The following is a 20,660-nucleotide window of genomic DNA, read 5'->3' as shown; positions in this document are numbered from 1 at the left end:
TTCTGGGGGTTCAAGTGAGGTAGTTCAGGCTGGCCTCTGTTACTTGTAGCAAGGGGCCAGAATTTGCAGGGGGGGGAGGTCCTTCAGAAAAACTGCCCTTTAGGGTTGCCTGATGCTACTTATTTGCACATCAGTTTGCCATATGTACTCTTATTTTTCCTCTCAAAAATCCTATAAGGCAGGTTGGGAGAGATATTAATCATTCCCATATATACAGAAGAAATGGATCCCCAGGTGACTTGGCTAAAATGAAGATGTTTTTCCAACCAGAGCCTGCCCTCAGGGCCACCCATAGGAGAACCACCAAGAAAAGTATCTTGTGGAATTGCAATTGTATCTCAAATGCCAATACAGAGAGTGATATTCAAATTGTTTCCTGGAAATAACTAAAACCCACATTTCTTGGAAGGAGCTCCCACCTGGAATTTCCTAGAAGCAGTACAACCAGAAAGGGGAAAAGCAATTATAAAGTATTCATGGAAGATTTTTTTTCCCGAAATCCTCTTTCTAATAAGTTTTGATGTTGAAAGAAAAACCGAATGCCTCATTTTAGATTATTCTAAAATTAATCAGGGTTTCCCTGGTGGCGCAGTGGGTAAGAATCCGCCTGCCAGTGCAGGGGACACGGGTCCGAGCCCTGGTCCAGGAAGATCCCACATGCTGCGGAGCAGCTGGGCCTGTGAGCCACAACTACTGAGCCTGTGCTCTAGAAACCAAGTGCCACAGCTACTGAAGCCCGCACCCCTAGAGCCCGTGCTCCCCAAAAAGAGAAGGCACCGCAATGAGAAGCCCACGCACCGCAACGAAGAGTAGCCCTCGCTTGCTGTAACTAGAGGAAACCTGTGCGCAGCAACAGACCCAACACAGGCAAAACAAAAAACAAAAAAACCCCACACAAATAAAATTAATCAATTATTTATCAACTAGTGTTCTTTTGGTGTTGAATAATCACCAAAACACTATTTCCCTATTGTTATACATGTCTGTGAAGCCAGATGTGAGGGGAAAAGTTTTAGAAAAATAAGAACAAATGGAAAGCATGGACAAGATATTAGAAATACCAAAAACAATGTCCATTTAAGAAAAATATGAAAATGTTGCATTGAGACAAGATTAGCCAAGGATCAGTACAAAAAGTTAGAGACATGGGAAGGACAAACATACTAAAATCTAACTAACTGGGAGAAAGCAGAGCTGAGTAAACTCAAGTCAGACCAAACAAACTTTACTGTGTTACGGTCCTTAAAAGTTTTTTTTTCCAATGAGTGATTCACAATAATTGTGCCAGTTATTTGTATGTAAATGGGCTTTTAGAAAGCATGATTGAGCAGTTCATTTTTATAGTCATTTAATTTATGTTTATAATATTTTTAAGCACAATTAATTTGCACTATAAGGTACGGACTTGATTTTTGTTTCAGAAGGTTAAACACAGGCTATTCAAATGATGCATTCCAACTCAGCTGGAATTGGAGAAATGAAACTTTGCGGTGCAGTTCATAAACGAAAAGGCATCTTGGACAACAGGACAAGAGCAGGGAGATCAGTGCCTGACACACTAGGTGCCCCATACACGACTGGTGATCAAATTCCCATGTGAATTCAGTTACACAGGATGTGAATGAGGCTTGTCATTGCTCCTCATTCTGTCTACCAGAAATAAAGTGAAAAGCACAAAATCTATGCAGTCTGCAGAATCCCAGTGTCCATTCAGTTATTAACGTGTCAGAAACCTAGGAGTCCACTTGACATCTCTCTTTCTCTCTCCTTGTTTACGCTCACCAATCCTTTACTACATTCTGTCAATTTCACCTTGTAAATAGATCTCCCATCCCTCTGTTTCCCCTGCCACTGCCCTAACCCCAGCTGTATCTTCTCTTGCCTGGACAACTGTAATAGCGTTCCAAGGGCTATACTTCATCCACTCTGGGCTCCTCTATTCACTGCCCACAATGACATCAGAATTATCCTTGCAAAACACAAGTCTGATTATGTCACTGTTGCCCTCCTGCCAATACTGGCCAAGCCCCTTCACTCTGCTCTTAGAGTTAAGACTAGCGGTCTCTCCCTGCAACTTGCTCTCTCATCACTTCCTCTTCCCTCTCTCAGCTCAAGCTAGTTAATCCTTGAGTTCCTCTCCATTTGCCATGCCTCTCCCTGCTTGGCAAATGCTGTTCCCTCTTCCCTCTGCCTGGAACTTACTTCCTGTTCTCTCTCTGCTTCTCCTGCCCTGCTTCTTCAACACTTACTTAGATCTCAGTCTGTAACACTTCCTTCAGAACCCTGACCCGTCTTGGCAATTTTGCCCCTCTTTGGTTAGTTTCTTTTCCTTCGAAGCACTATTCTCTGTCTGTTGTTCAACTGTTTGATTAACGTCTGTCTCTCTATCTGAATCACAAATTCCAGGAGACTGGGGACTCTGCATACTTTTTCTCACCATCGTGTCTCTCTGGCATCTAGCACAGTGCCTTGCATACAGAAGGCACAAATAAATATTTGTCGAATGAATGAACTTGATGAATACTGGCTTGTTATTCTTAAAGGATAATCTCTCTGTTTCATTCTCTGCACGATTATCTCAAACCAAAGTCATCAACAAGCATAACTGTGATTTACATCTAGTACGTTTTTATGAATGAAAAACCAGAACACTATTACAGTGCCAAAGAAAACTGAATTGTTTCACACTTCTGCATTAATTTTTAAAAACTTTTCCTCACTTCTGCATGAGCTATTAAAATAAGCATACATGCTTGCATCCAAACATTTCATTTTTTCCCCCAAGATGGTTCATCCTAAAGATAAAGAAAATAAAAGCTTCACTTGCTTGGGAAATTATAAATTGCAGTCCCAGAGAAGGTTCAGAAATGCAGTTTAAGATCCAACTAAATTAAAGCCTTGGTGAGGGTAATTCCCTGGCGGTCCAGTGGTTAGGGCTCCGTGCTTTCATTGCCGAGGGCCAGGGTTCGATCCCTGGTTGGGGAACTAAGATCCCACAAGTCACATAGTGTGGCCAAAAAAAAAAAAAAAGCAAACAAACAAACAAAAAAATAAAAGCCTTGGTGAACTGATGGTTCACAAACATCCTTTGAATGACTCAAAGCAATGTAAATGAAAATATCTTAGCAGAAAACAACACATTTCAGGATTAGAAAACAATCATTCTGATTTTAGAAATGTCAAGACAAAAAAGCATTTGTGCAAGCAACTTACTCCTAAACCTAGAGGTAAATGGAAGTTTAATTTTCAGAAAGTTCTCCAATATAATACATCTTTTGCTAATTACTTTTACATTTAAAACCAAACTGCTCTGGATAAATAATTGTATGCCAAAAGGTCCATAATGCTATTCAACAAATTGAATAAGCTGTTTTCATCATCATGTAGTAGAAGTCTCATTACAGTAACTTTCCTAGTACTTAGGTGGTATAATTTGCACAATAATTACTGAATATTCTCCAAAATAAATACCTCATATCAGAGTAATGTAAACGGCCAGTAAATCACTATTACATAAATAAGTCTGAAGCAAGCTATCATTTCCCACCCTACGATGCATGCATGCCCTGGCAAAGAATTACAAACATGAAAATCTTACAGCTAGAAGAGAGACCTCTAGTGTGTGTTAGAGAACTTTATATTGGGCTTCAGGCATAATTAACACACCAAAATCACTGCAGTCATTTTGAATACTGTGGTGAGAGATTTTTTGCCAACTATCATTCACGCTCGATTCACTTCAAAATTTCTTCCCAGCAAATGTATGATATTTTTGCCTAATGAGTGATTTTCTTTTTATAAACATAAACTTATCAATGAAGTTTTCTCCGGGATGCAAAGTTTTAAAATTCAACGATCACCTTTGCAACCTAATTACTAAACATGAAACCTACTGTCATCAGAACAATTGCTAACAATTCTTTCCATTCAAGCAGCAGCAGGACTCCTGAGCCAAATTCTTGTAGTCAGTCACTGCAAATTCTTGTGCAGTCTTCTGAACACCAGCCCCTCATGGTACGACAACTGCCACACAAACATAAACACAAGGAATAGATCGGCACATTGCCCGTTATCCGGGAGACAAATGGATCCACCACTATTTCAAATTCACCAAGTAGATTAGCGATTAGTTTCCACAGATTCCCATATATGCAGGTAAATGCCTTGATGTAAAATCAGATTTAATGAATCATTCGATGGCATCAGCCTCAGCCTTTAAAACTCTTTTATTTTCTCCTTTTCCCCATTAAAAACGCATTTGAGATACACATAGAAAATGTTTCTCTAAAAAACACACACATACACACAAAACAGGAGGTCTCTTAAGGAGTCTACTGCTGAGAAGGTAAAAGCATTTTGCTCATTTTAATTTGCTAAACAATCCAAGCATGCTTGGACCCAGAGGGTATTCTCAAATAAACTTGTATCTCTAGCTGCCAGCTTAGTTGATTGAAAACAGAAGGCAAACGTTTCTTAAAGAATGAGTACGTTAAACTGTTATGTCTCTCCCAGTTCCACCACGGACACACACACACACACACACACACACACACACACACACACACCCCCGTCAAGGATTTGCTTGAAAGCAGCCCATTCTATGATCTTAAAGGTAATGCAGCGTTTGTACCAAATTACTTCTGCCCACTGCGGTGCACCTCTGAGCGAGGAAGCCAATGGCATAGCTATACTGGACAGTTCCTGCGTGCTTTTCTCCACGCACAAAGCCGACATCCAACTTTGCTCACTTAGTTGGCTCCCGCCCAGCCGGCCCCCGAAGCACAGTCACGGTGAAAACATTCTGATACCAGAAAACCATTTCCACGGCAGTGTAAGTGTTCGAAAGCACAAAGGCAGACACCGTCGACCCGCGCTAGCTAGGAAGTTGCGGTACTCGGGGCGGCGGCGCGGAGCACGCGTCCAGGTAAGGGAATCCTGCACCAAGGCTCCCGTCTCCTCTTCCTGGATGTTTTGGGGGCTCGACCTCACTTTTCACGCGAATTCACCAGAACGCGCCCCCCACCCGGTTCACTTTCCAGGAGGCGCGGACTCTATTTTCCAGTTAAGTCCCTCTGGGGGGCGGGAGAGGAAGCACACTTCACATTTCAGTAAAGAAGGGCGGCGGGGTGGGGGGCTGGTGGGGGGGAGGAAGAGGTCAGAAAGGAGCCAAACTGCATCCCTCCCGCCCACCTCCGTGCTCCAAGCGCCGGTTCAGACGGCGGAGGGGAGGCGGCCAGGAAACTCTGTCCCTTTAAGGGAACCTCGGCCGCCAGAAGGGGAGGGAAGGATGCGAGCTCCGGACTCTGCGCTGCAGGCACCGCGGAGCAGAGGCGAGCGCAGCAAATCCACAGCCATTACCTGCAGAGCTCACATTCTTCCTCCACCCCGGCGCCCCCTCCCCGGTCCCCGCCTCCCAAGAAGACTTCTAATCCGGAGCACGTGCCATGCCCTTTATCAGGGGAGGAGGTGGGGAGGAAGAGGAATGAGAGCTTTTTAAAAAATAAATGAAACGTTTGCACCCAAAGCGGGGGGGGGGGGGGGGGCTGGAAAAGGGAGGGGGTGATGGGAGGGGGCTTTAAAGGCACCCGGGTGGGCGGAGGCGGCGAATCCGGATCAGCCCGGCCGGAGACGGACGGCGGACAGCGCTGGGCACCCGGCGCCGCTCACAAAGGGGAGCGGCGCGGTCCGGCCCGGGCACCGGGGGAAGAAAAAACCGCCCCGGGACCCAATCCACTCGGCAGCCACAATGGCGTCTTTCACGGGGCGTCCGGGGGCGCCGCCGAGGCTGATGCGGGGAGGCGCCGGCGGTGCCCCCTGGCAGGAGCGGAGCCGCTGGCGCTGCCGCCCCCGCGTGCCCCGAAGGGCCCAGCGCTCGGCTGGGGGCGCTCCGGCCGGCGGCGGCGGTGGGGGCCCGCGGCGCTGGGAGGCTCTCGGCGGGGCCGGTTTGCGGGAGCGGAGCTCGGCGCCGGGGAAGAAAGGGACGCGCGCGGTTCGGGCGAGGAGGGCGGGGGAGGCAGGGCGGGGTGGGTGGGGGGAGAGCGGCTGCAAAGCAGCCGCCGGGGAGGCTGGCGCGCGAGCGGCGGGCGGGCGGGCGGCGCTGGCACAGGCTCCGGGAGCCGCGACCACTCCGCTCCGAGAGCCGGAACCGGGCCCCAAAATCCGGAAGCCCGGCCCCGGCGCGCGGGCCGCCGCGGCCCCGGCTCCGGCGGCCGCGCCGCTCCTGCCGCCTGCTCCGCCCCGCTCGCGCCCGCTCCCTCTCGGGGAGGAACGCCGAGGAGCAGCGGGAGCAGCCCCGGAGGAGGCGGCTGCCGCTGCCCCGCCGCCGGCCCGAGCGGCTCCCGAGCCGCCGCGGCGGGCTGTGTGTGTGCGAGTGTGCCGCGCTCTCGCCCCATGCCTGGCACATGCGTAAAAGCGAGTTGCGCCCAAAGTCCCAGCCATACCCTCCTTAGCAAATAATAACAAACCCAAACCGTCAGATCTTACCTGAAACATTGAAGCACAAAGTCTCTCTCCAAGTCCCCTTTTCCTTTTCCTCTCCCCCCTTTTCCGATTTCTCTCCCAGCGATCTGCTCGGCTCGCCACACCAGAGAGAAATGCAATAGCTTGGCTAAGGTAGACAGAACAAAATACAGAGAAGAGTTGCTCCAGGGCTTTGAAACCCCTCAAGGCAAGGATCAGGATACAATTAGCTCATGCCTCTACCTCCAGTCTAAATCAATCTCCAAAATAAAACTTAAATCAAATTAACTGATCACAGGGCAGACAATTGATCTCCTTCAAAAATAAAGCTCTACATAGACGTATAGATAAATATACATATAGGAAATTTTTTTCCAGTTTTTTTTTTTTGGTGGAAAAACAGTCTTATTCCAGCCTCCAACTTCCTTTTTACCCTCCTCTTGCACAGAAAAGCTGATTTTAATCGTTGTGATTAGTTTTGATGTAACGTTTCCGCAGGCGATTTCTGCAAATGGATGGAGTGTTTCTTTGCCAAAAGAGGGAAAAGCAGCAGATGATGATAATTATAAGGATTGTTGGTTGTTTCTTTTTGTTTGTGTTTAGGGCTCTCTCTTCACTTTCTCAAGTTGACCTGACATTGCTGTTACACTAAGGTCGCGCAACTTGTTGATGAGGATCACCGCCCTGTCTGATCAAAGGATAGGTGATAATTTGGCAATAGAGCAGCACATTTTTGGTTCCTTTGGCGACATAACGTCCCAAATGACGTGGATAAAAATAAGCACATGCAGTCTGCTTTGCCCCAATCAAGTCTGAATCAGCGCCTGGGGGTGATACACAAACTCATTTCAAATGTTCAACCATGCAGAATTGCAAAAAGATTGAAGGAGTTACACTGCATTTTTTTAAATAGCAAAATTAAAAGAAAACAAAACCTACATTAGGTGTAGCCAAGGACCTTACATTTAGGTTTATTTGATCAACCTTGTAAACATACCTCCCCTGCTCCCTTGTCTTTGCTTCCTTCCACCTGGTATCTTTTATGGGGGGGGGGGGTTGTATAATTCCATTATTTGTTCAACAGAGCTAAAGAGACTCTAACATAAACACATTTCCCCAGATTGCTACCCTGGTTCTGACCTCCCCCACTCCCCATCACTTCTCCTTCCTCTCTGGGTCTTTGTTCAAAGAGATTGTGCTGGAGCCAGTCGTTATCTTAATTCTTTTTAGTTAGAGTGGGATATTTGGTTTTAACTCAAGGATCACCTCCCGTTAGTGTTATATCCACGCAGCATACTTTTTGAAATGGTATTTTTTTTTGAGCACTTCACAGTTCATTAATTCAAAGACTTTGCTGACATTTCTTATGAAAAAGACCAGGCTGTAAGGCCAAGGATACTAAAAAAAGAAAGAAATGGAGGGGGGACCCTAAATAGAACCAAACATGTTCTGCAAATACCTGCAATTGGCAGGATTTCACAGGAAGTATTTTTTAGCCATCATTTTACCTTGAAGGTAGTAACTCCTGCGATACCAGCAGGAAAGGGAAGGGCCAAGCTTTTAAAAAATATAGTTGATGAGATCGGTTCTATCATGACATGAGATTAATGTCATCAGGAGAATCAGGGATATTGGTAGACTGAAAAAAAAAAAAACATAACAAGTTCCTATGACATAGGAATCTGGTTTGAGAATATCAATACCCTATAAAAAGAAAAAAAGGGTGGCTTACAAAACCACCCAAAACAAAATTATGCTGTTCTTTGCACATTCTCTTTCAATCTCCCCATCTCCCCCTAAACACACACACACACGCACACACACACACACACAAGGTAGATATAGTCTCTGATCTGCAATAAAAATTTTTTAATGGCTACAAAACCCCAAATTCAATTGAGTAAAAACTTTGTTCTTGCCCCCAAATGGCTCTAAATGTTAATATAGGAGAACATGAGAAGAAAAGACACCATGGAAGAAACATTCTCAATTCATTGATATGACTTAATACATTAAAGGTGTAGCCTAAAGTGACCTTTAACCCAAGTCTGGAGAACTGTGTATCATTATCCTGGGATGTGGGAGCTGGGAAGACCCTTTGTGGGAGGGCATCTGGTCCTTTGCATCATTTTACAGATGAGGAGAGGAAAGCAGCTTGCCCAAGGTCATAAGCCAGCCACTGACAGGGCCAAGACGAGGCCACAAGAGGCAGGACAAAAGAAAGGTGAATGGTGTTCCCCCTTCCCCGACCAAGGCACTCACCTTGAGAAACCTTACAGCATTCCAAATTCTGCTGACATGGCTTAAGCCATATTTTCGGAATTCCCTTCCTGGAATTGTCCTAAAAGCCTATTAACTTGTTCTTTTTAATATCTCTGATGTCAACAAATCTTTGCCCTTTGATGTTTAACTTTGGGAAACAATGCCTCTCCCCCCACCCCTGCCCAACCAAAAAAAAAAAAAAAAAAATTAGTACCAGGTCTGGGGAGTAATAAATGAATGATGAAGACAGTTTTTGCTATTTAGAGTCAAAAAAGAAAATATGACTAAAAACAATGAGGCCAGTTTTTTTATTAGCACTTAAATGGATTAAAGACAGTTCTCAAAATGTTTTAAGCAGTAGAATTACTGGGGCTTTGTTTTCCAGGATAGCTACTTGGAAAGGAATAATATTTATTTGAGCAAATTGAGGTCTGAAATGTTCGTTTTTAAGATGTTTTCTTGCTTCAGAATGACATCACTTACCAAAAGATGCACTTTTTGGGCATTAGGTCAGTGACATTTTAAAGTGATCCACCCTATTCAGCTGATCGCTGAATTTGTGGTAATCCAGAGGCAAATAGCCTGCAGAGTAAGGTCTTATTTTATTGTGGTGAGGACCTTTATGTTCTTGTATTTTGAGGGAGACTCAAAGTTGAGACTATAGGGATTCAGAGTGAAAAGTTATTTTGTCCTGTGCAATACAAACAGATGAACCAACGTCACGACCTTGAAATCAAGGATGATGAGAATTTATTTTAAATTTTAAAATAGATTTTTAATGAAATGGCATGTGAACAGCAGGGTCCATATCTTGCCAAGTATAGGATATGAACTTACTGATGTTATCGCAATCAATCCTGCAATCATAACATTACCCAAAGTACTTTTTATCTAATTAATAAAACCTGTGCAAGTGAACTTCTGCATTCTGTGATTTCTACAGTGTTTTGTTTGTTTGGCTAGTCATTAAGAAACTGGGAAAAAGAGTATATTAAAAATCCTTCCGACCTTCTTTTTCAATAAATAGTTGAAGCGAGACCAGCAGCCTAAAAACCATCAGCCACATGAAAGACAGTGGCAATGAAATTGTCAGCAAGGAAACAATCAGAAAGAAAACACAGGCCTCTGTTTCCATCTTCCGGGGTCTCGCTCTCAGAATGAGTTCCACCCGTTTTTAAAGGCATAAAAACAATGATAGGATAGTTTGAATTGAAACCAGGAGCTTGGTGGAAAAAAGTTTAGCACTACGACCTCTGAGGAAGAGAAAATGAGATGTTCTTTAAGGGGAGCGATGGCCCCTTGGAATATTAACGTGGGGACAGCTCGTATTCACCGAACCCTCATATCACATGTTTGCACAGAAATCACGGCTTTGTCCAGGGGTAGCCCTGCGAGACAGTCTTGGTGGCCATTTGACAAGATGTGGACATTAGTTGCTGAGATGAAACGTGAAATTGAAGAGCCCTCCACTGAAGCAGCCAAACACCCAGATAAAAGTTAAAAATTCCATTGCACTTTCCATTAGGAGGAAGAAAGGAGCCTCAGCGCTTGGGTTCAGCCTGGGCAGGCATGGATATCACCACACTTTTCTCCCTTGATGTCACTAAACGATGATATTTCCATCATGGCTCCAGAGGGATCCACCTATAAACTACACCGACAGGCCCTTTAACACAGGAAGCAAATTATGTTCTTTTATTTTATCTTTGAGTCAGTTTTTTGGAGGAAATCACCTGTTTTTTATCAGCCAACCTGAAACTCCCCATAATACTGTGGAATGTGCACATTTTCCTGGAGTTGAATAGAAGCATTAACAAGCTCAAACAGAATGGGTTTGTGATTCCTGGAGGCTTGGCTCCAACCACCACCTGTTTATAATTAGCCTCTGGAAACAGATTAGCTTTCTGTACCACTGTCCACATTAAGAGTCTGTATATCTCAGTTTCCGAAAAGATAGATCTTCTAACGGGCGTGGATCTGCTGACGGGCATCAATTTCATCTCACCCAGGATTCTGAATAGAAACAGATACCAAATCCGCATACTGAGGCCCTTAAATCAGTTTGGTCTTTTACCAAAATTCACCGGTTAGAATCTCACATTATGAAGCAACACAGAAGGTGAATGCAAAAATAAAACTTAAGCGTGGTGGAATACCCTGACCGCCACTTCGTCTTATTTGATAGAGAAATACATTCGTTGGCAAGGAAGCCGATGTGTAAAGAAGAGAGTTGGGAAGCACCTATATTCATTACTGGCCTTCAAAATTCTTTGCTGGACAGTCACATTCTATATTTCAAAAAAATAATTGCAAGTAGGTGCTATGATTCTAATAGAGTTACAATCGTAGCTCTGCAACTTTCAGTGTGGCCCGACCCACTGTTTCTGTGGGCATAAAATAGGAAAGAACATTCCCCACTTGAAGCCTTATTTTGAGGTTAAATGGGATAGTATGTGGAAAGTATTTAGAATTGTGCCTAGCGTACAGTGAGTTCTCAGTAAATGATAGCAATTATGACCATTGTGGTTTATAGAAGTTGTTGAATAAATGACATACTCCATAGCAAAGTATTACTGTTTAAGTTAGTAGCACGGAAGAAGGATATTTTCGCAATGGGAAACACCTAATTTATTGAAATTGCTGTGGCTGATCTTTCCTAAAGATTAATAAATTTCATTTTATTATTTCATCTAGAAACCACACAGGCACCTCACTTTTTCGTGTAAAATAATGGGGGAAATGAGATTTTCTCCAAGGGAAATAAGCTAGGAAAGATCCTATATCAATGGTGCTGCTCACGAGGGAAGACTCTTTTTGTTCCTTTGAGGATCCTTGATTTTGACAAGACTGTCTCATGCATAGACAACAGTTAATTAAGCATTTTGTATAATTGCTTGTATAGGAAACGGGACTCAACTAGAATTCTGCCATGAAGCTCTTTCTTCATAATTATTTGCTTTTTGCCTTTCAGGAATTACAGAATCAGTACAAGCAAGTGCTTTATAAACAAAATTAAAAAAAAAAAAAAAAAAGAAAATACAGTTTGGAAAATCAGAAGAGGTGAACTTCAGAGCTGATTCACATCTTTAAGAAATGGCCCAATCAGTCAATCACATCGTATTACCCAATTTTCTACATTCTCCAGTTTAGGTATATTCTTCTTTCCCAAGCTTTAGACCATATCATTTTCAGACTGTTCCATAGTCTATCCATTTTAAAGCTATGCAGTGGTTCTTTTAAGGAAACATTTTTAAGAAGATAAACATTTCATTAGATATTTTGTTCCATGTCATATTTCAGCGCCTCATAGTAAACTAGCTGGAATTGAAAGTTTCCTCCATTTGCAGTGTGATACATCTCATGCACAGCCCATCCCGTACAGAGCCACTTAGGTTTGCTTCACTGTTCTTCTGTCTGAACCAAGACTGTTCATGAGAAAACCCATAATACAACTGAGGCCCCTCGGGGGCACCGTATACATTTATGTAAAGTTATCTTTTTGTGCATCCTTTGGGTGTCAGAACATCTCAGCTTTGCTAACCATAAAAAATCTGCCTTAAGCACATTACTAACTTTAAAACTCTAATGATATGGATGTCGTATTTCAATTTTTAAGAAACCTTTCCCTGCTCCACCCCTGAAAATGACCCTATAAAACTTATCCAATGGAATCATCCTATGATTAAAAACAACATTTATTTAAAAGAAAAAGAATCGTGAATATGCTTTAGTTGAAAACAAGCAAACCCAAGAACAACAATTAAAAGTATGTGTTCAAAAAATAGTATCAAAAAGGATCTGGTCAAAAAATAATAATTAAACAAGAAACAAACATTACTCTTCAAGATGTGGTAAGAGCCACTATAAATAAATTGCTATGGGAAGCAAGAATTTGTGTACTTTCTTTAAAGTTACCAAAAGAGAAAGCAGGGCATCCCTGGTGGCGCAGTGGTTGAGAATCTGTCTGCCAATGCAGGGGACACGGGTTCGAGCCCTGGTCTGGGAAGATCCCACATGCTGCGGAGCAGCTGCGCTCTTGAGCCACAATTACTGAGCCTGCGCGTCTGGAGCCTGTGCTCCGCAACAAGAGAGGCCGCGATAGTGAGAGGCCCGCGCACCGCGATGAAGAGTGGCCCCCGCTTCCCGCAACTAGAGAAAGCCCTCGCACAGAAATGAAGACCCAACACAGCCAAAAATAAATAAATAATTAAAAAAAAAAAAAAAGAGAAAGCAGTGTCTAGAGTCCTACTGAGCATAAGCCTGCTCCGTTAAAGTGGGCACTGGGAGGTGGGGAGCAAAGCCACAGGACTATCAACATGGGGGTTGAAATGATTTCAACATTATTCTTAATAATAACATTAATGATAGTAGTGATAAGAAGCAATTATGAATGATGGGAGGGAACTTCAATTGTGTAAAGACCATCTGGCAATGAGAGACATGAAATTCTAAAATCCTCAATCTGTCCCTCTAAGGTTGCTTTGTAGATAATGGATATCTTAATTTTTTAAAAAGGAAAAAAAAAAAAAACCCACCCCCATATCCATTGTACCAAATGTACAGCAGCTCCTGCTGAGAAAACAAAGCCTATGTGTCTCTTTTTTTCCCAATTGTTGCCCCTAACAAAACAAAGGCTCTGTGAAAGGGCTTAGAAGATAATGATAGTAACTCATCAGTCTTTTCTGTTATTTGCTTGTTTCTGAAGATTTTTGATCAGTAAAGCATTCTAATCATCTTGTAACTCCTCATTTCCCAAAGTTTGGGGGGGGCGGCAAGAATTTCCCCAGGTGTTCCTCCTACAGTAAAAATCCTACTGAGAGAAATTTTAGGGGTGGAGTGGGAGGGGCGAAATCTTTTGTCTGCAACAAATACCTGATTTAAAACTTATCTTTATGTGGGAATGAGAAATAACATGGAAGAAGAGGCATCTAACTCAGAACCTGGAACATGGTCGGTATTAGTAGATCTGTCATTTTCTTTTTATTTCTTACACCTAGGGTTTACTATTTTTAATTTTTTTGATGCTCTGTCATGTCAAAATACCATGGGGATCAAAGGACAAATATTGTCTGATTTCACTTACATGGGGTACCTAGAGTGGTTAAATTCATAGAGACAGAAAGTAGATCAGTAGTTACTGGACGCTGGGGAACAGGACGGAATGTGGTTATTGTTTAATGGGTACAGAGTTACAGTCTGGGAAAATGAAAAAGATCTGGAGATGGATAGTGGTGATAGCTACACAACAACGTAAATGTACTTAATGCTACTGAACTGTATACTTAAAAATGATTAAAATGGTAACTTATCTATATTTTACCACCACTACCTCAACAAAAAAGAAAAACTATACAAATATCTCTTTACCAACTCAAGTGTGAGCTCAGACCACCTGACCATTCTGTACCCAGCTCAGCGAAAATGCCCACGTTCATTGAAGATTCCTTCACTGTGCTATGAAAACTTGGATATTCTGAGTCAGGTCAAATCCCTGGAAATTGCTGAATTTTCCCAGGTTTTTTCCCTTTGGTAAATCCTACTTAAAGAAATTTTTTGGGGAGGCGGGAAAGCCTCAATCTTTGGCCTGCAAGAAATACATAATTTAAAATTTATCTTTATGTAGTCAAGAGAAATATCAAAGAGAAAGCATCTGTGTCTGAATCCTTGGAATTATGTAGGCAAAACAGCCTGCTGTTTGACAGTATTTTAGATGTGCCCTATATGTTTGTCATTCTGTAGACATGGCCTTGTACCTTGCACCTTGAAAATGCAACATCTAAAACAGTTTGCAGATTAATGAAATGATTAAGTAAACGGAATCCTTTGCCTTGCGTTATGGATGGAACGGAAGTTGTGGGAATCAGAACTGGATGCCTTGTTTTGTTTTAAGAATTCATGAAACTAAAAATTCATGTTTTTATTTTTTAATTTCTCTTGGGGTTGGATCAACCACATATGCCGCAGCCTTAGTTTTCTTGCTTCTTTCCTTGTGGCATCCAAAGATGCTTGGATCTGTCCATTCAGCTTAAATACCCACTTCCTTTAGCCTCGTAGTAATTTGTTATAGTTTTATTGGTGCCCTTCTATTTCCCAGAAATGAATTTTTTGTTTCTGGAAACAATTGCAAGAGAGACCTTTAGATTTTAAAGAGTAAGAACACAGCTTTTTCCTGTTTTCTTCATTTCCTTCTTTATATAGTGGTGTCACTCACTAGTTTTTAAACTATTCAACCTAAAAACTTGTCTTCATCTTCATCTTTTACTCTTTCCTGTGTTTTCTCTGTAAGGAATGTTGGTGCTGATGGGAGAGGGGCCTATCACAATCACACTTAGAGAAGTGTCTTTTTGAGACATTCAACTCTTCCTCCCAGAATTGTCTCCCAGAAGCAAAAGGGAGAATCTTGAACAGAATAGAAGGTTCTTCCTCGTATTTGGGCCAGAAAGAATTAAGCCTTATGGAAGAGACGTAAGAAAAAATTTTAAATTGATAATGAATAAATTAAGGGACGGACCCAACTTAAGCAGCCCACATCTCTGCAGGTTTATGGGAGCAAGATTGGGGTTGGGTGATGGAGCATGAATAAACCTACTTCTCAGATTTGAGTCTATATTTCAATCTACAATAAATTTAGCCTTAACTAACTCTGCCATTATTCCACCCTAAGCCTGTTGGTTTCCCTTTAAGACTTCCCTTTCTTTCTAACTTTCCTCATTCAGACTGAGACAATAAGAAGTTATATTTATACAATTAACCAAACACTGTCACCTCCATTACTTCCTTTGGTCCTCTCAACTGGGAGTGTTACCCAGTTGTATTGAAGATGAAGAAAGAGACAGTCATGTAGCAAGAGGAAGAGCCTTCTTCTGACTCCAAGACCAGTGCTCTCTCCACTACATGAGAACTCGCATTTGTCTTACTCATAACCAGGCATTTTGCTCTCAATCTGGTCTATTCTGAACTCATCTTTGGCTTCTTAGACCCAAAACAGGCTCTTATAGGAAACAAATATAAAGTGAAATAGCGAATGAGCTTCTCAAATAATTCATTCTATGCCACAATATTCAGCAAGTAAAACAAGAGAAAAAACTCAACCAATTTCTTTATCCATAGGCTAAGCTCCTGGTTTGAATGATGAAACAGGAAAGTGACTTCTTCCTCCTCTCCCTCCTCCTTTCTCTGTCTCTTTTCTATGAAGACGTTGACTCTTGTACTTTCTCTGCTGTCATCCCCCTGTAAGGTCTTCTGAGATTCTGTGATGATCTCTCTATGGACAGAGGCTGCTTCCTGGGAGGAATGTACCTGCTCTGATACATTGGTGGGTTGGTAGTCAAATATTTTGCAAATATTTTCTCTCATTCTGAGGGTTGTCTTTTCATCTTGTTTATGGTTTCCTTTGCTGTGCAAAAGCTTTTAAGTTTCATTAGGTCCCATTTCTTTATTTTTGTTTTTATTTCCATTTCTCTAGGAGGTGGGTCAAAAACGATCTTGCTGTGATTTATGTCATAGAGTGTTCTGCCTATGTTTTCCTCTAAGAGTTTTATAGTGTCTAGCCTTACATTTAGGTCTTAAATCCATGCTGAGTTTATTTTTGTGTATGGTGTTAGGAAGTGTTCTAATTTCATTCTTTTACATGTAGCTGTCCAGTTTTCCCAGCACCACTTATTGAAGAGCCTGTCTTTTCTCCATTGTATATTCTTGCCTCCTTTATCAAAGATAAAGTGACCATATGTGCGTGGGTTTATCTCTGGGCTTTCTATCCTGTTCCATTGATCTATATTTCTGTTTTTGTGACAGTACCATACTGTCTTGATTACTGTAGCTTTGTAGTATAGTCTGAAGTCAGGGAGCCTAATTCCTCCAGTTCCATTTTTCTTTCTCAAGATTGCTTTGGCTATTCAGGGTCTTTTGTGTTTCCATATAAATTGTGTAATTTTTTGTTCTAGTTCTGTGAAAAATGCCAGTGGTAGTTTGATAGGGATTGCATTGAATCTGTAGATTGCTTTGGGTAGTATAGTCATTTTCACAATATTGATTCTTCCAATCCAAGAACATGGTATATCTCTCCATCTGTTTGTATCATCTTTAATTTCTTTCATCAGTGTCTTATAGTTTTCTGCATACAGGTTTTTTGTCTCCTTAGGTAGGTTTATTACTAGGTATTTTATTCTTTTTGTTGCAGTGGTAAATGGGAGTGTTTCCTTAATTTCACTTTCAGATTTTGCATCTTTTTGTCTCTTGTAATAGTCTTTATTTTAAAGTGTATTTTGTCTGATATGAGAATTGCTACTCCAGCTTTCTTTTGATTTCCATTTGCATGGAATATCTTTTTTCATCCCCTCACTTTCAGTCTGTATGTGTCCCTAGGTCTGAAGTGGGTCTCTTGTAGACAGCATATATACGGGTCTTGTTTTTGTATCCATTCAGCCAGTCTATGTCTTTTGATTGGAGCATTTAATCCATTTACTTTTAAGGTAATTATTGATATGTATGTTCCTATTACCATTTTCTTAATTGTTATGGGTTTGTTTTTGTAGGTCTTTTCCTTCTCTTGTGTTTCCTGCCTAGAGAAGTTCCTTTAGCATTTGTTGTAAAGCTGGTTTTGTGGTGCTGAATTCTCTTAGCTCTTGCTTGTCTGTAAAGGTTTTAGTTTCTCTGTTGAATCTGAATGAGATCCTTGCTGGGTAGAGTAATCTTGGTTGTAGGTTTTTCCCTTTCATCACTTTAAATATGTCCTGCCACTCCTTTCTGGCTTTCAGAGTTTCTGCTGAAAGATCAGCTGTTAACCTTTTGGGGATTCCCTTGAATTTTATTTGTTGCTTTTCCCTTGCTGCTTTTAATATTTTTTCTTTGTATTTAATTTTTGATCATTTGATTAATATGTGTCTTGGTGTATTTCTCCTTGGATTTATCCTGTATGGGACTCTCTGCGCTTCCTGGACTTGATTGACTATTTCCTTTCGCATATTAGGGAAGTTTTTAACTATAATCTCTTCAAATATTTTCTCAGTCCCTTTCTTTTTCTCTTCTTCTTCTGGGATCCCTATAATTTGAATGTTGGTGCGTTTAATGTTGTCCCAGAGCTCTCTGAGACTGTCCTCAATTCTTTTCATTCTTTTTTCTTTATCCTGGTCTGTGGTAGTTATTGCCACTATTTTATCTTCCAGGTCACTTATCCGTTCTTCTGCCTCAGTTATTCTGATACTGATTCCTTCTAGAGAGTTTTTAATTTCATTTATTGTGTTTTTCATTATTGTTTGTTTGCTCTTTAGTTCTTCTAGGTCCATGTTAAACGTTTCTTGTATTCTCTTCATTCTATTTCCAAGATTCTGGATCATCTTTACTATCATTACTCTGAATTCTTTTTCAGGTAGACTGCCTATTTCCTCTTCATTTGTTTGGTCTGGTGGGTTTTTACCTTGCTCCTTCATCTGCTGCATATTTTTCTGTCTTCTCATTTTGCTTAACTTACTGTGTTGGGGTCTCCTTTACACAGGCTGCAAGCTTGTAGTTCCTGTTGTTTTTGGTGTCTGGCCCCAGTGGGTAATGTTGGTTTAGTGGGTTGTGTAGGCTTTCTGGTGGAGGGGACTGGTGCCTATGTTCTGGTGGATGAGGCCGGATCTTGTCTTTCTGGTGGGCAGGACCACATCTTGTGGTGTGTTTTGGGGTGTTTGTGAACTTAGTATGATTTTAGGCAGCCTCTCTGCTAATGGGTGGGGTTGTGTTCCTGTTTTACTAGTTGTTTGGCATAGGGTGTCCAGCACTGGAGTTTGCTGGTCATTGATTGGAGGTCTTAGCGTTGAAATGGAGATCTCAGGGAGAGCTCTCGCCGATTGATATTACGTGGGACCAGGAGGTCTCTGGTGATCCAATGTCTGAACTCAGCTCTCCCACCTCAGAGGCTCTGACCTGACACCTGGCCAGAGCACCAAGACCCTGTCAGCCACATGGCTGAAATAATAGAAAATGGATTTATTCTTCTTCATGTTATCACTTCCTTTTATTAGGATTTTCTTGTCAACAACTCCCTTGATGTTGTTGCTTCAGGCATTTGTTCACTCTCACACACTGGCCCATTCCTGCATCCAGCCGCTGACGTCAAGTCTCACTCTTACCTGATTCAGTGTTCCGTCTTCCGAATTTGTAAGTTTAATTGCCTCTCAGATCCAATCTATTATTTATCAATAGAGATAAACTAAAATCCAAAAGACAGAGTTTAAAGCCAAATCTAGACTTTCCTTAGGATTATGCACAAAGGAGTATAGCTAGTATATGAATCTCTAACATTGTAACAAATGAAGAATGATCCTCTCCAACATGGATAAAAATCCCCTGTAGATTTCCAGGATCCCAGCCCTGAAAAGGCTCACCCAGCAAATTTGTCGTGTGATGGTGAAAATCTGCGTCCAAAACTGTCATGTAAGGACATTAAAAAATTAGTTATAATTAACAGACAATATTATATTTGTTTCAGGTGTACAACATAGTTATTCAATATTTTTATGCATTATGAAATGATCACGGCAATAAGACTGATCACCATACAAAGTTGTTCCAATATTATTGACTATATTTCCTAATTATACCCCGTGACTTATTTTTTTATTTTTAAGATTTTTTTGACGTGGACTATTTTTTAAAGTCTTTATTGACTTTGTTACAAAATTGCTTCTGTTTTATGTTTTGGTTTTCTGGCCATGAGGCATGTGGAATCTTGGCTCCCTGACCAGAGATCAAACCCACATCCCCTGCATTGGAAGGCGAAGTCTTAACCACAGGACCACCAGGGAAGTCCCTACCCTGTGACTTATGTACTCTTCATCACACACAAGCATTGCTGGTCTAACTCACCGCCTTTGAGGAGGAACATTTAGAGAGCTCAGCTAAGTCCGTGTTCTTTGGCTTGCGGGATCTTAGTTCCCCAACCAGGGATTGAACCTGGGCTACAGCAGTGAAAGCACCGAGTCCTAACCACTGGACTGCCAGGGAATTGTCTAATATTTTGTCTTGAACTATGTATTTTTAAGCGGTTAAGGAGAGGACTTTGAAGTTGCCCTCCACATGAATTCAGTCCTCTGGGGGAAAGAGTTTTCCAAAACCACTTTTGAGTCCCAGTCTGCAGCCAGTAGTTGGCAGATTTGGCAGGTTACTGATTCTATTGAGAATCCAAGGAAACCAGGAATCCTCTCTCTTCCAATAAGAACTCACAAAATTTTCTGCATTTCCTCTGCGGAGGTTCTTGTCCCCTTGAAGCACATCTGTAGACTCCAGGTAAATTATCTTGTTCTTGATCCTCTTCCCCCCAGAGAGGCCCTTGCTCATTATTAAAGAATCATATAATTTCATATTTAAAGGGGACTTCCGGGATCATGTAATTCAATCAAACTTTTTTTTTTTTTTTTTTTTTAAATAGTAGAAGAAACAGAAGCCCAGGGAAATTAGTGACTAATGTCACACTGGATTAAAACCAAGCTATCTAGATTTAGTTGAAAGTTTTTTCGATGGTCCTCATTCCCATTTGTCTAGGAGACGTAACTAATGAGAACGTGGTCAAGTTGACCCCATTTTAACTTGTGGAATTTATTATTTTTCCTTCCCACAGTGTTTATTGGGTAACACTTTGGAATCCATTGAGGCTGTGCATGTTTTTAAGAGTTTACTTGGGGAATTCCCAGGTGGTCCAGTGGTTAGGACTCGGTGCTCTCACTGCCAGGGCCCCAGGTTCGATCCCTGGTCGGGGAACTAAGATCCCACAAGCCACCCAGCGTGGCTAAATAAATAAGTAATTAAGTAAATAAATAAATAAATAAAAAGAGTTTACTTGAACAACATCTAGTCCTAGTGCATCATTTCAAAACCGGAAGTCCCAGGCCCATAAATCCAAACTGCACCTGCTCTTTTTCCCAGAATGTTTTTATGTAAATCTCCGGGGTTTGATCAGG

The 20,660-nt window shown here is 41.7% G+C and overlaps 1 protein-coding gene and 2 long non-coding RNA genes across 3 annotated transcripts in view; 1 reads left to right on the top strand and 2 right to left on the bottom strand.

The window, feature by feature from the left end:
- The window catches only part of KCTD1 (potassium channel tetramerization domain containing 1), a 182,010-nt gene extending 174,873 nt beyond the window's left edge, over positions 1 to 7,137 (bottom strand). The window contains exon 1 of the mRNA XM_082416033.1: positions 6,484 to 7,137. Coding sequence (XP_082272159.1) covers positions 6,484 to 6,492 — 9 coding nt within the window. The 5' untranslated portion in view covers positions 6,493 to 7,137. The remainder of the gene's footprint in view (positions 1 to 6,483) is intronic.
- Positions 1,332 to 4,716, bottom strand: LOC309639252. Its single transcript, XR_014251557.1, has 2 exons — positions 4,631 to 4,716; positions 1,332 to 4,023 (listed from the first exon to the last, which is right to left on the bottom strand). It is a non-coding gene; the product is annotated as an uncharacterized lncRNA (long non-coding RNA).
- On the top strand, positions 4,819 to 20,122 carry LOC309639250. Its single transcript, XR_014251555.1, has 2 exons — positions 4,819 to 4,924; positions 11,693 to 20,122. It is a non-coding gene; the product is annotated as an uncharacterized lncRNA (long non-coding RNA).
- The last annotated feature ends 538 nt before the right edge of the window (positions 20,123 to 20,660 follow it).

This window comes from Balaenoptera physalus (assembly GCF_965194825.1).
Source record: "Balaenoptera physalus genome assembly, chromosome: 12".
Lineage (NCBI taxonomy): Eukaryota > Metazoa > Chordata > Mammalia > Artiodactyla > Balaenopteridae > Balaenoptera > Balaenoptera physalus.
This window is presented reverse-complemented; position numbering and strand designations above follow the sequence as displayed.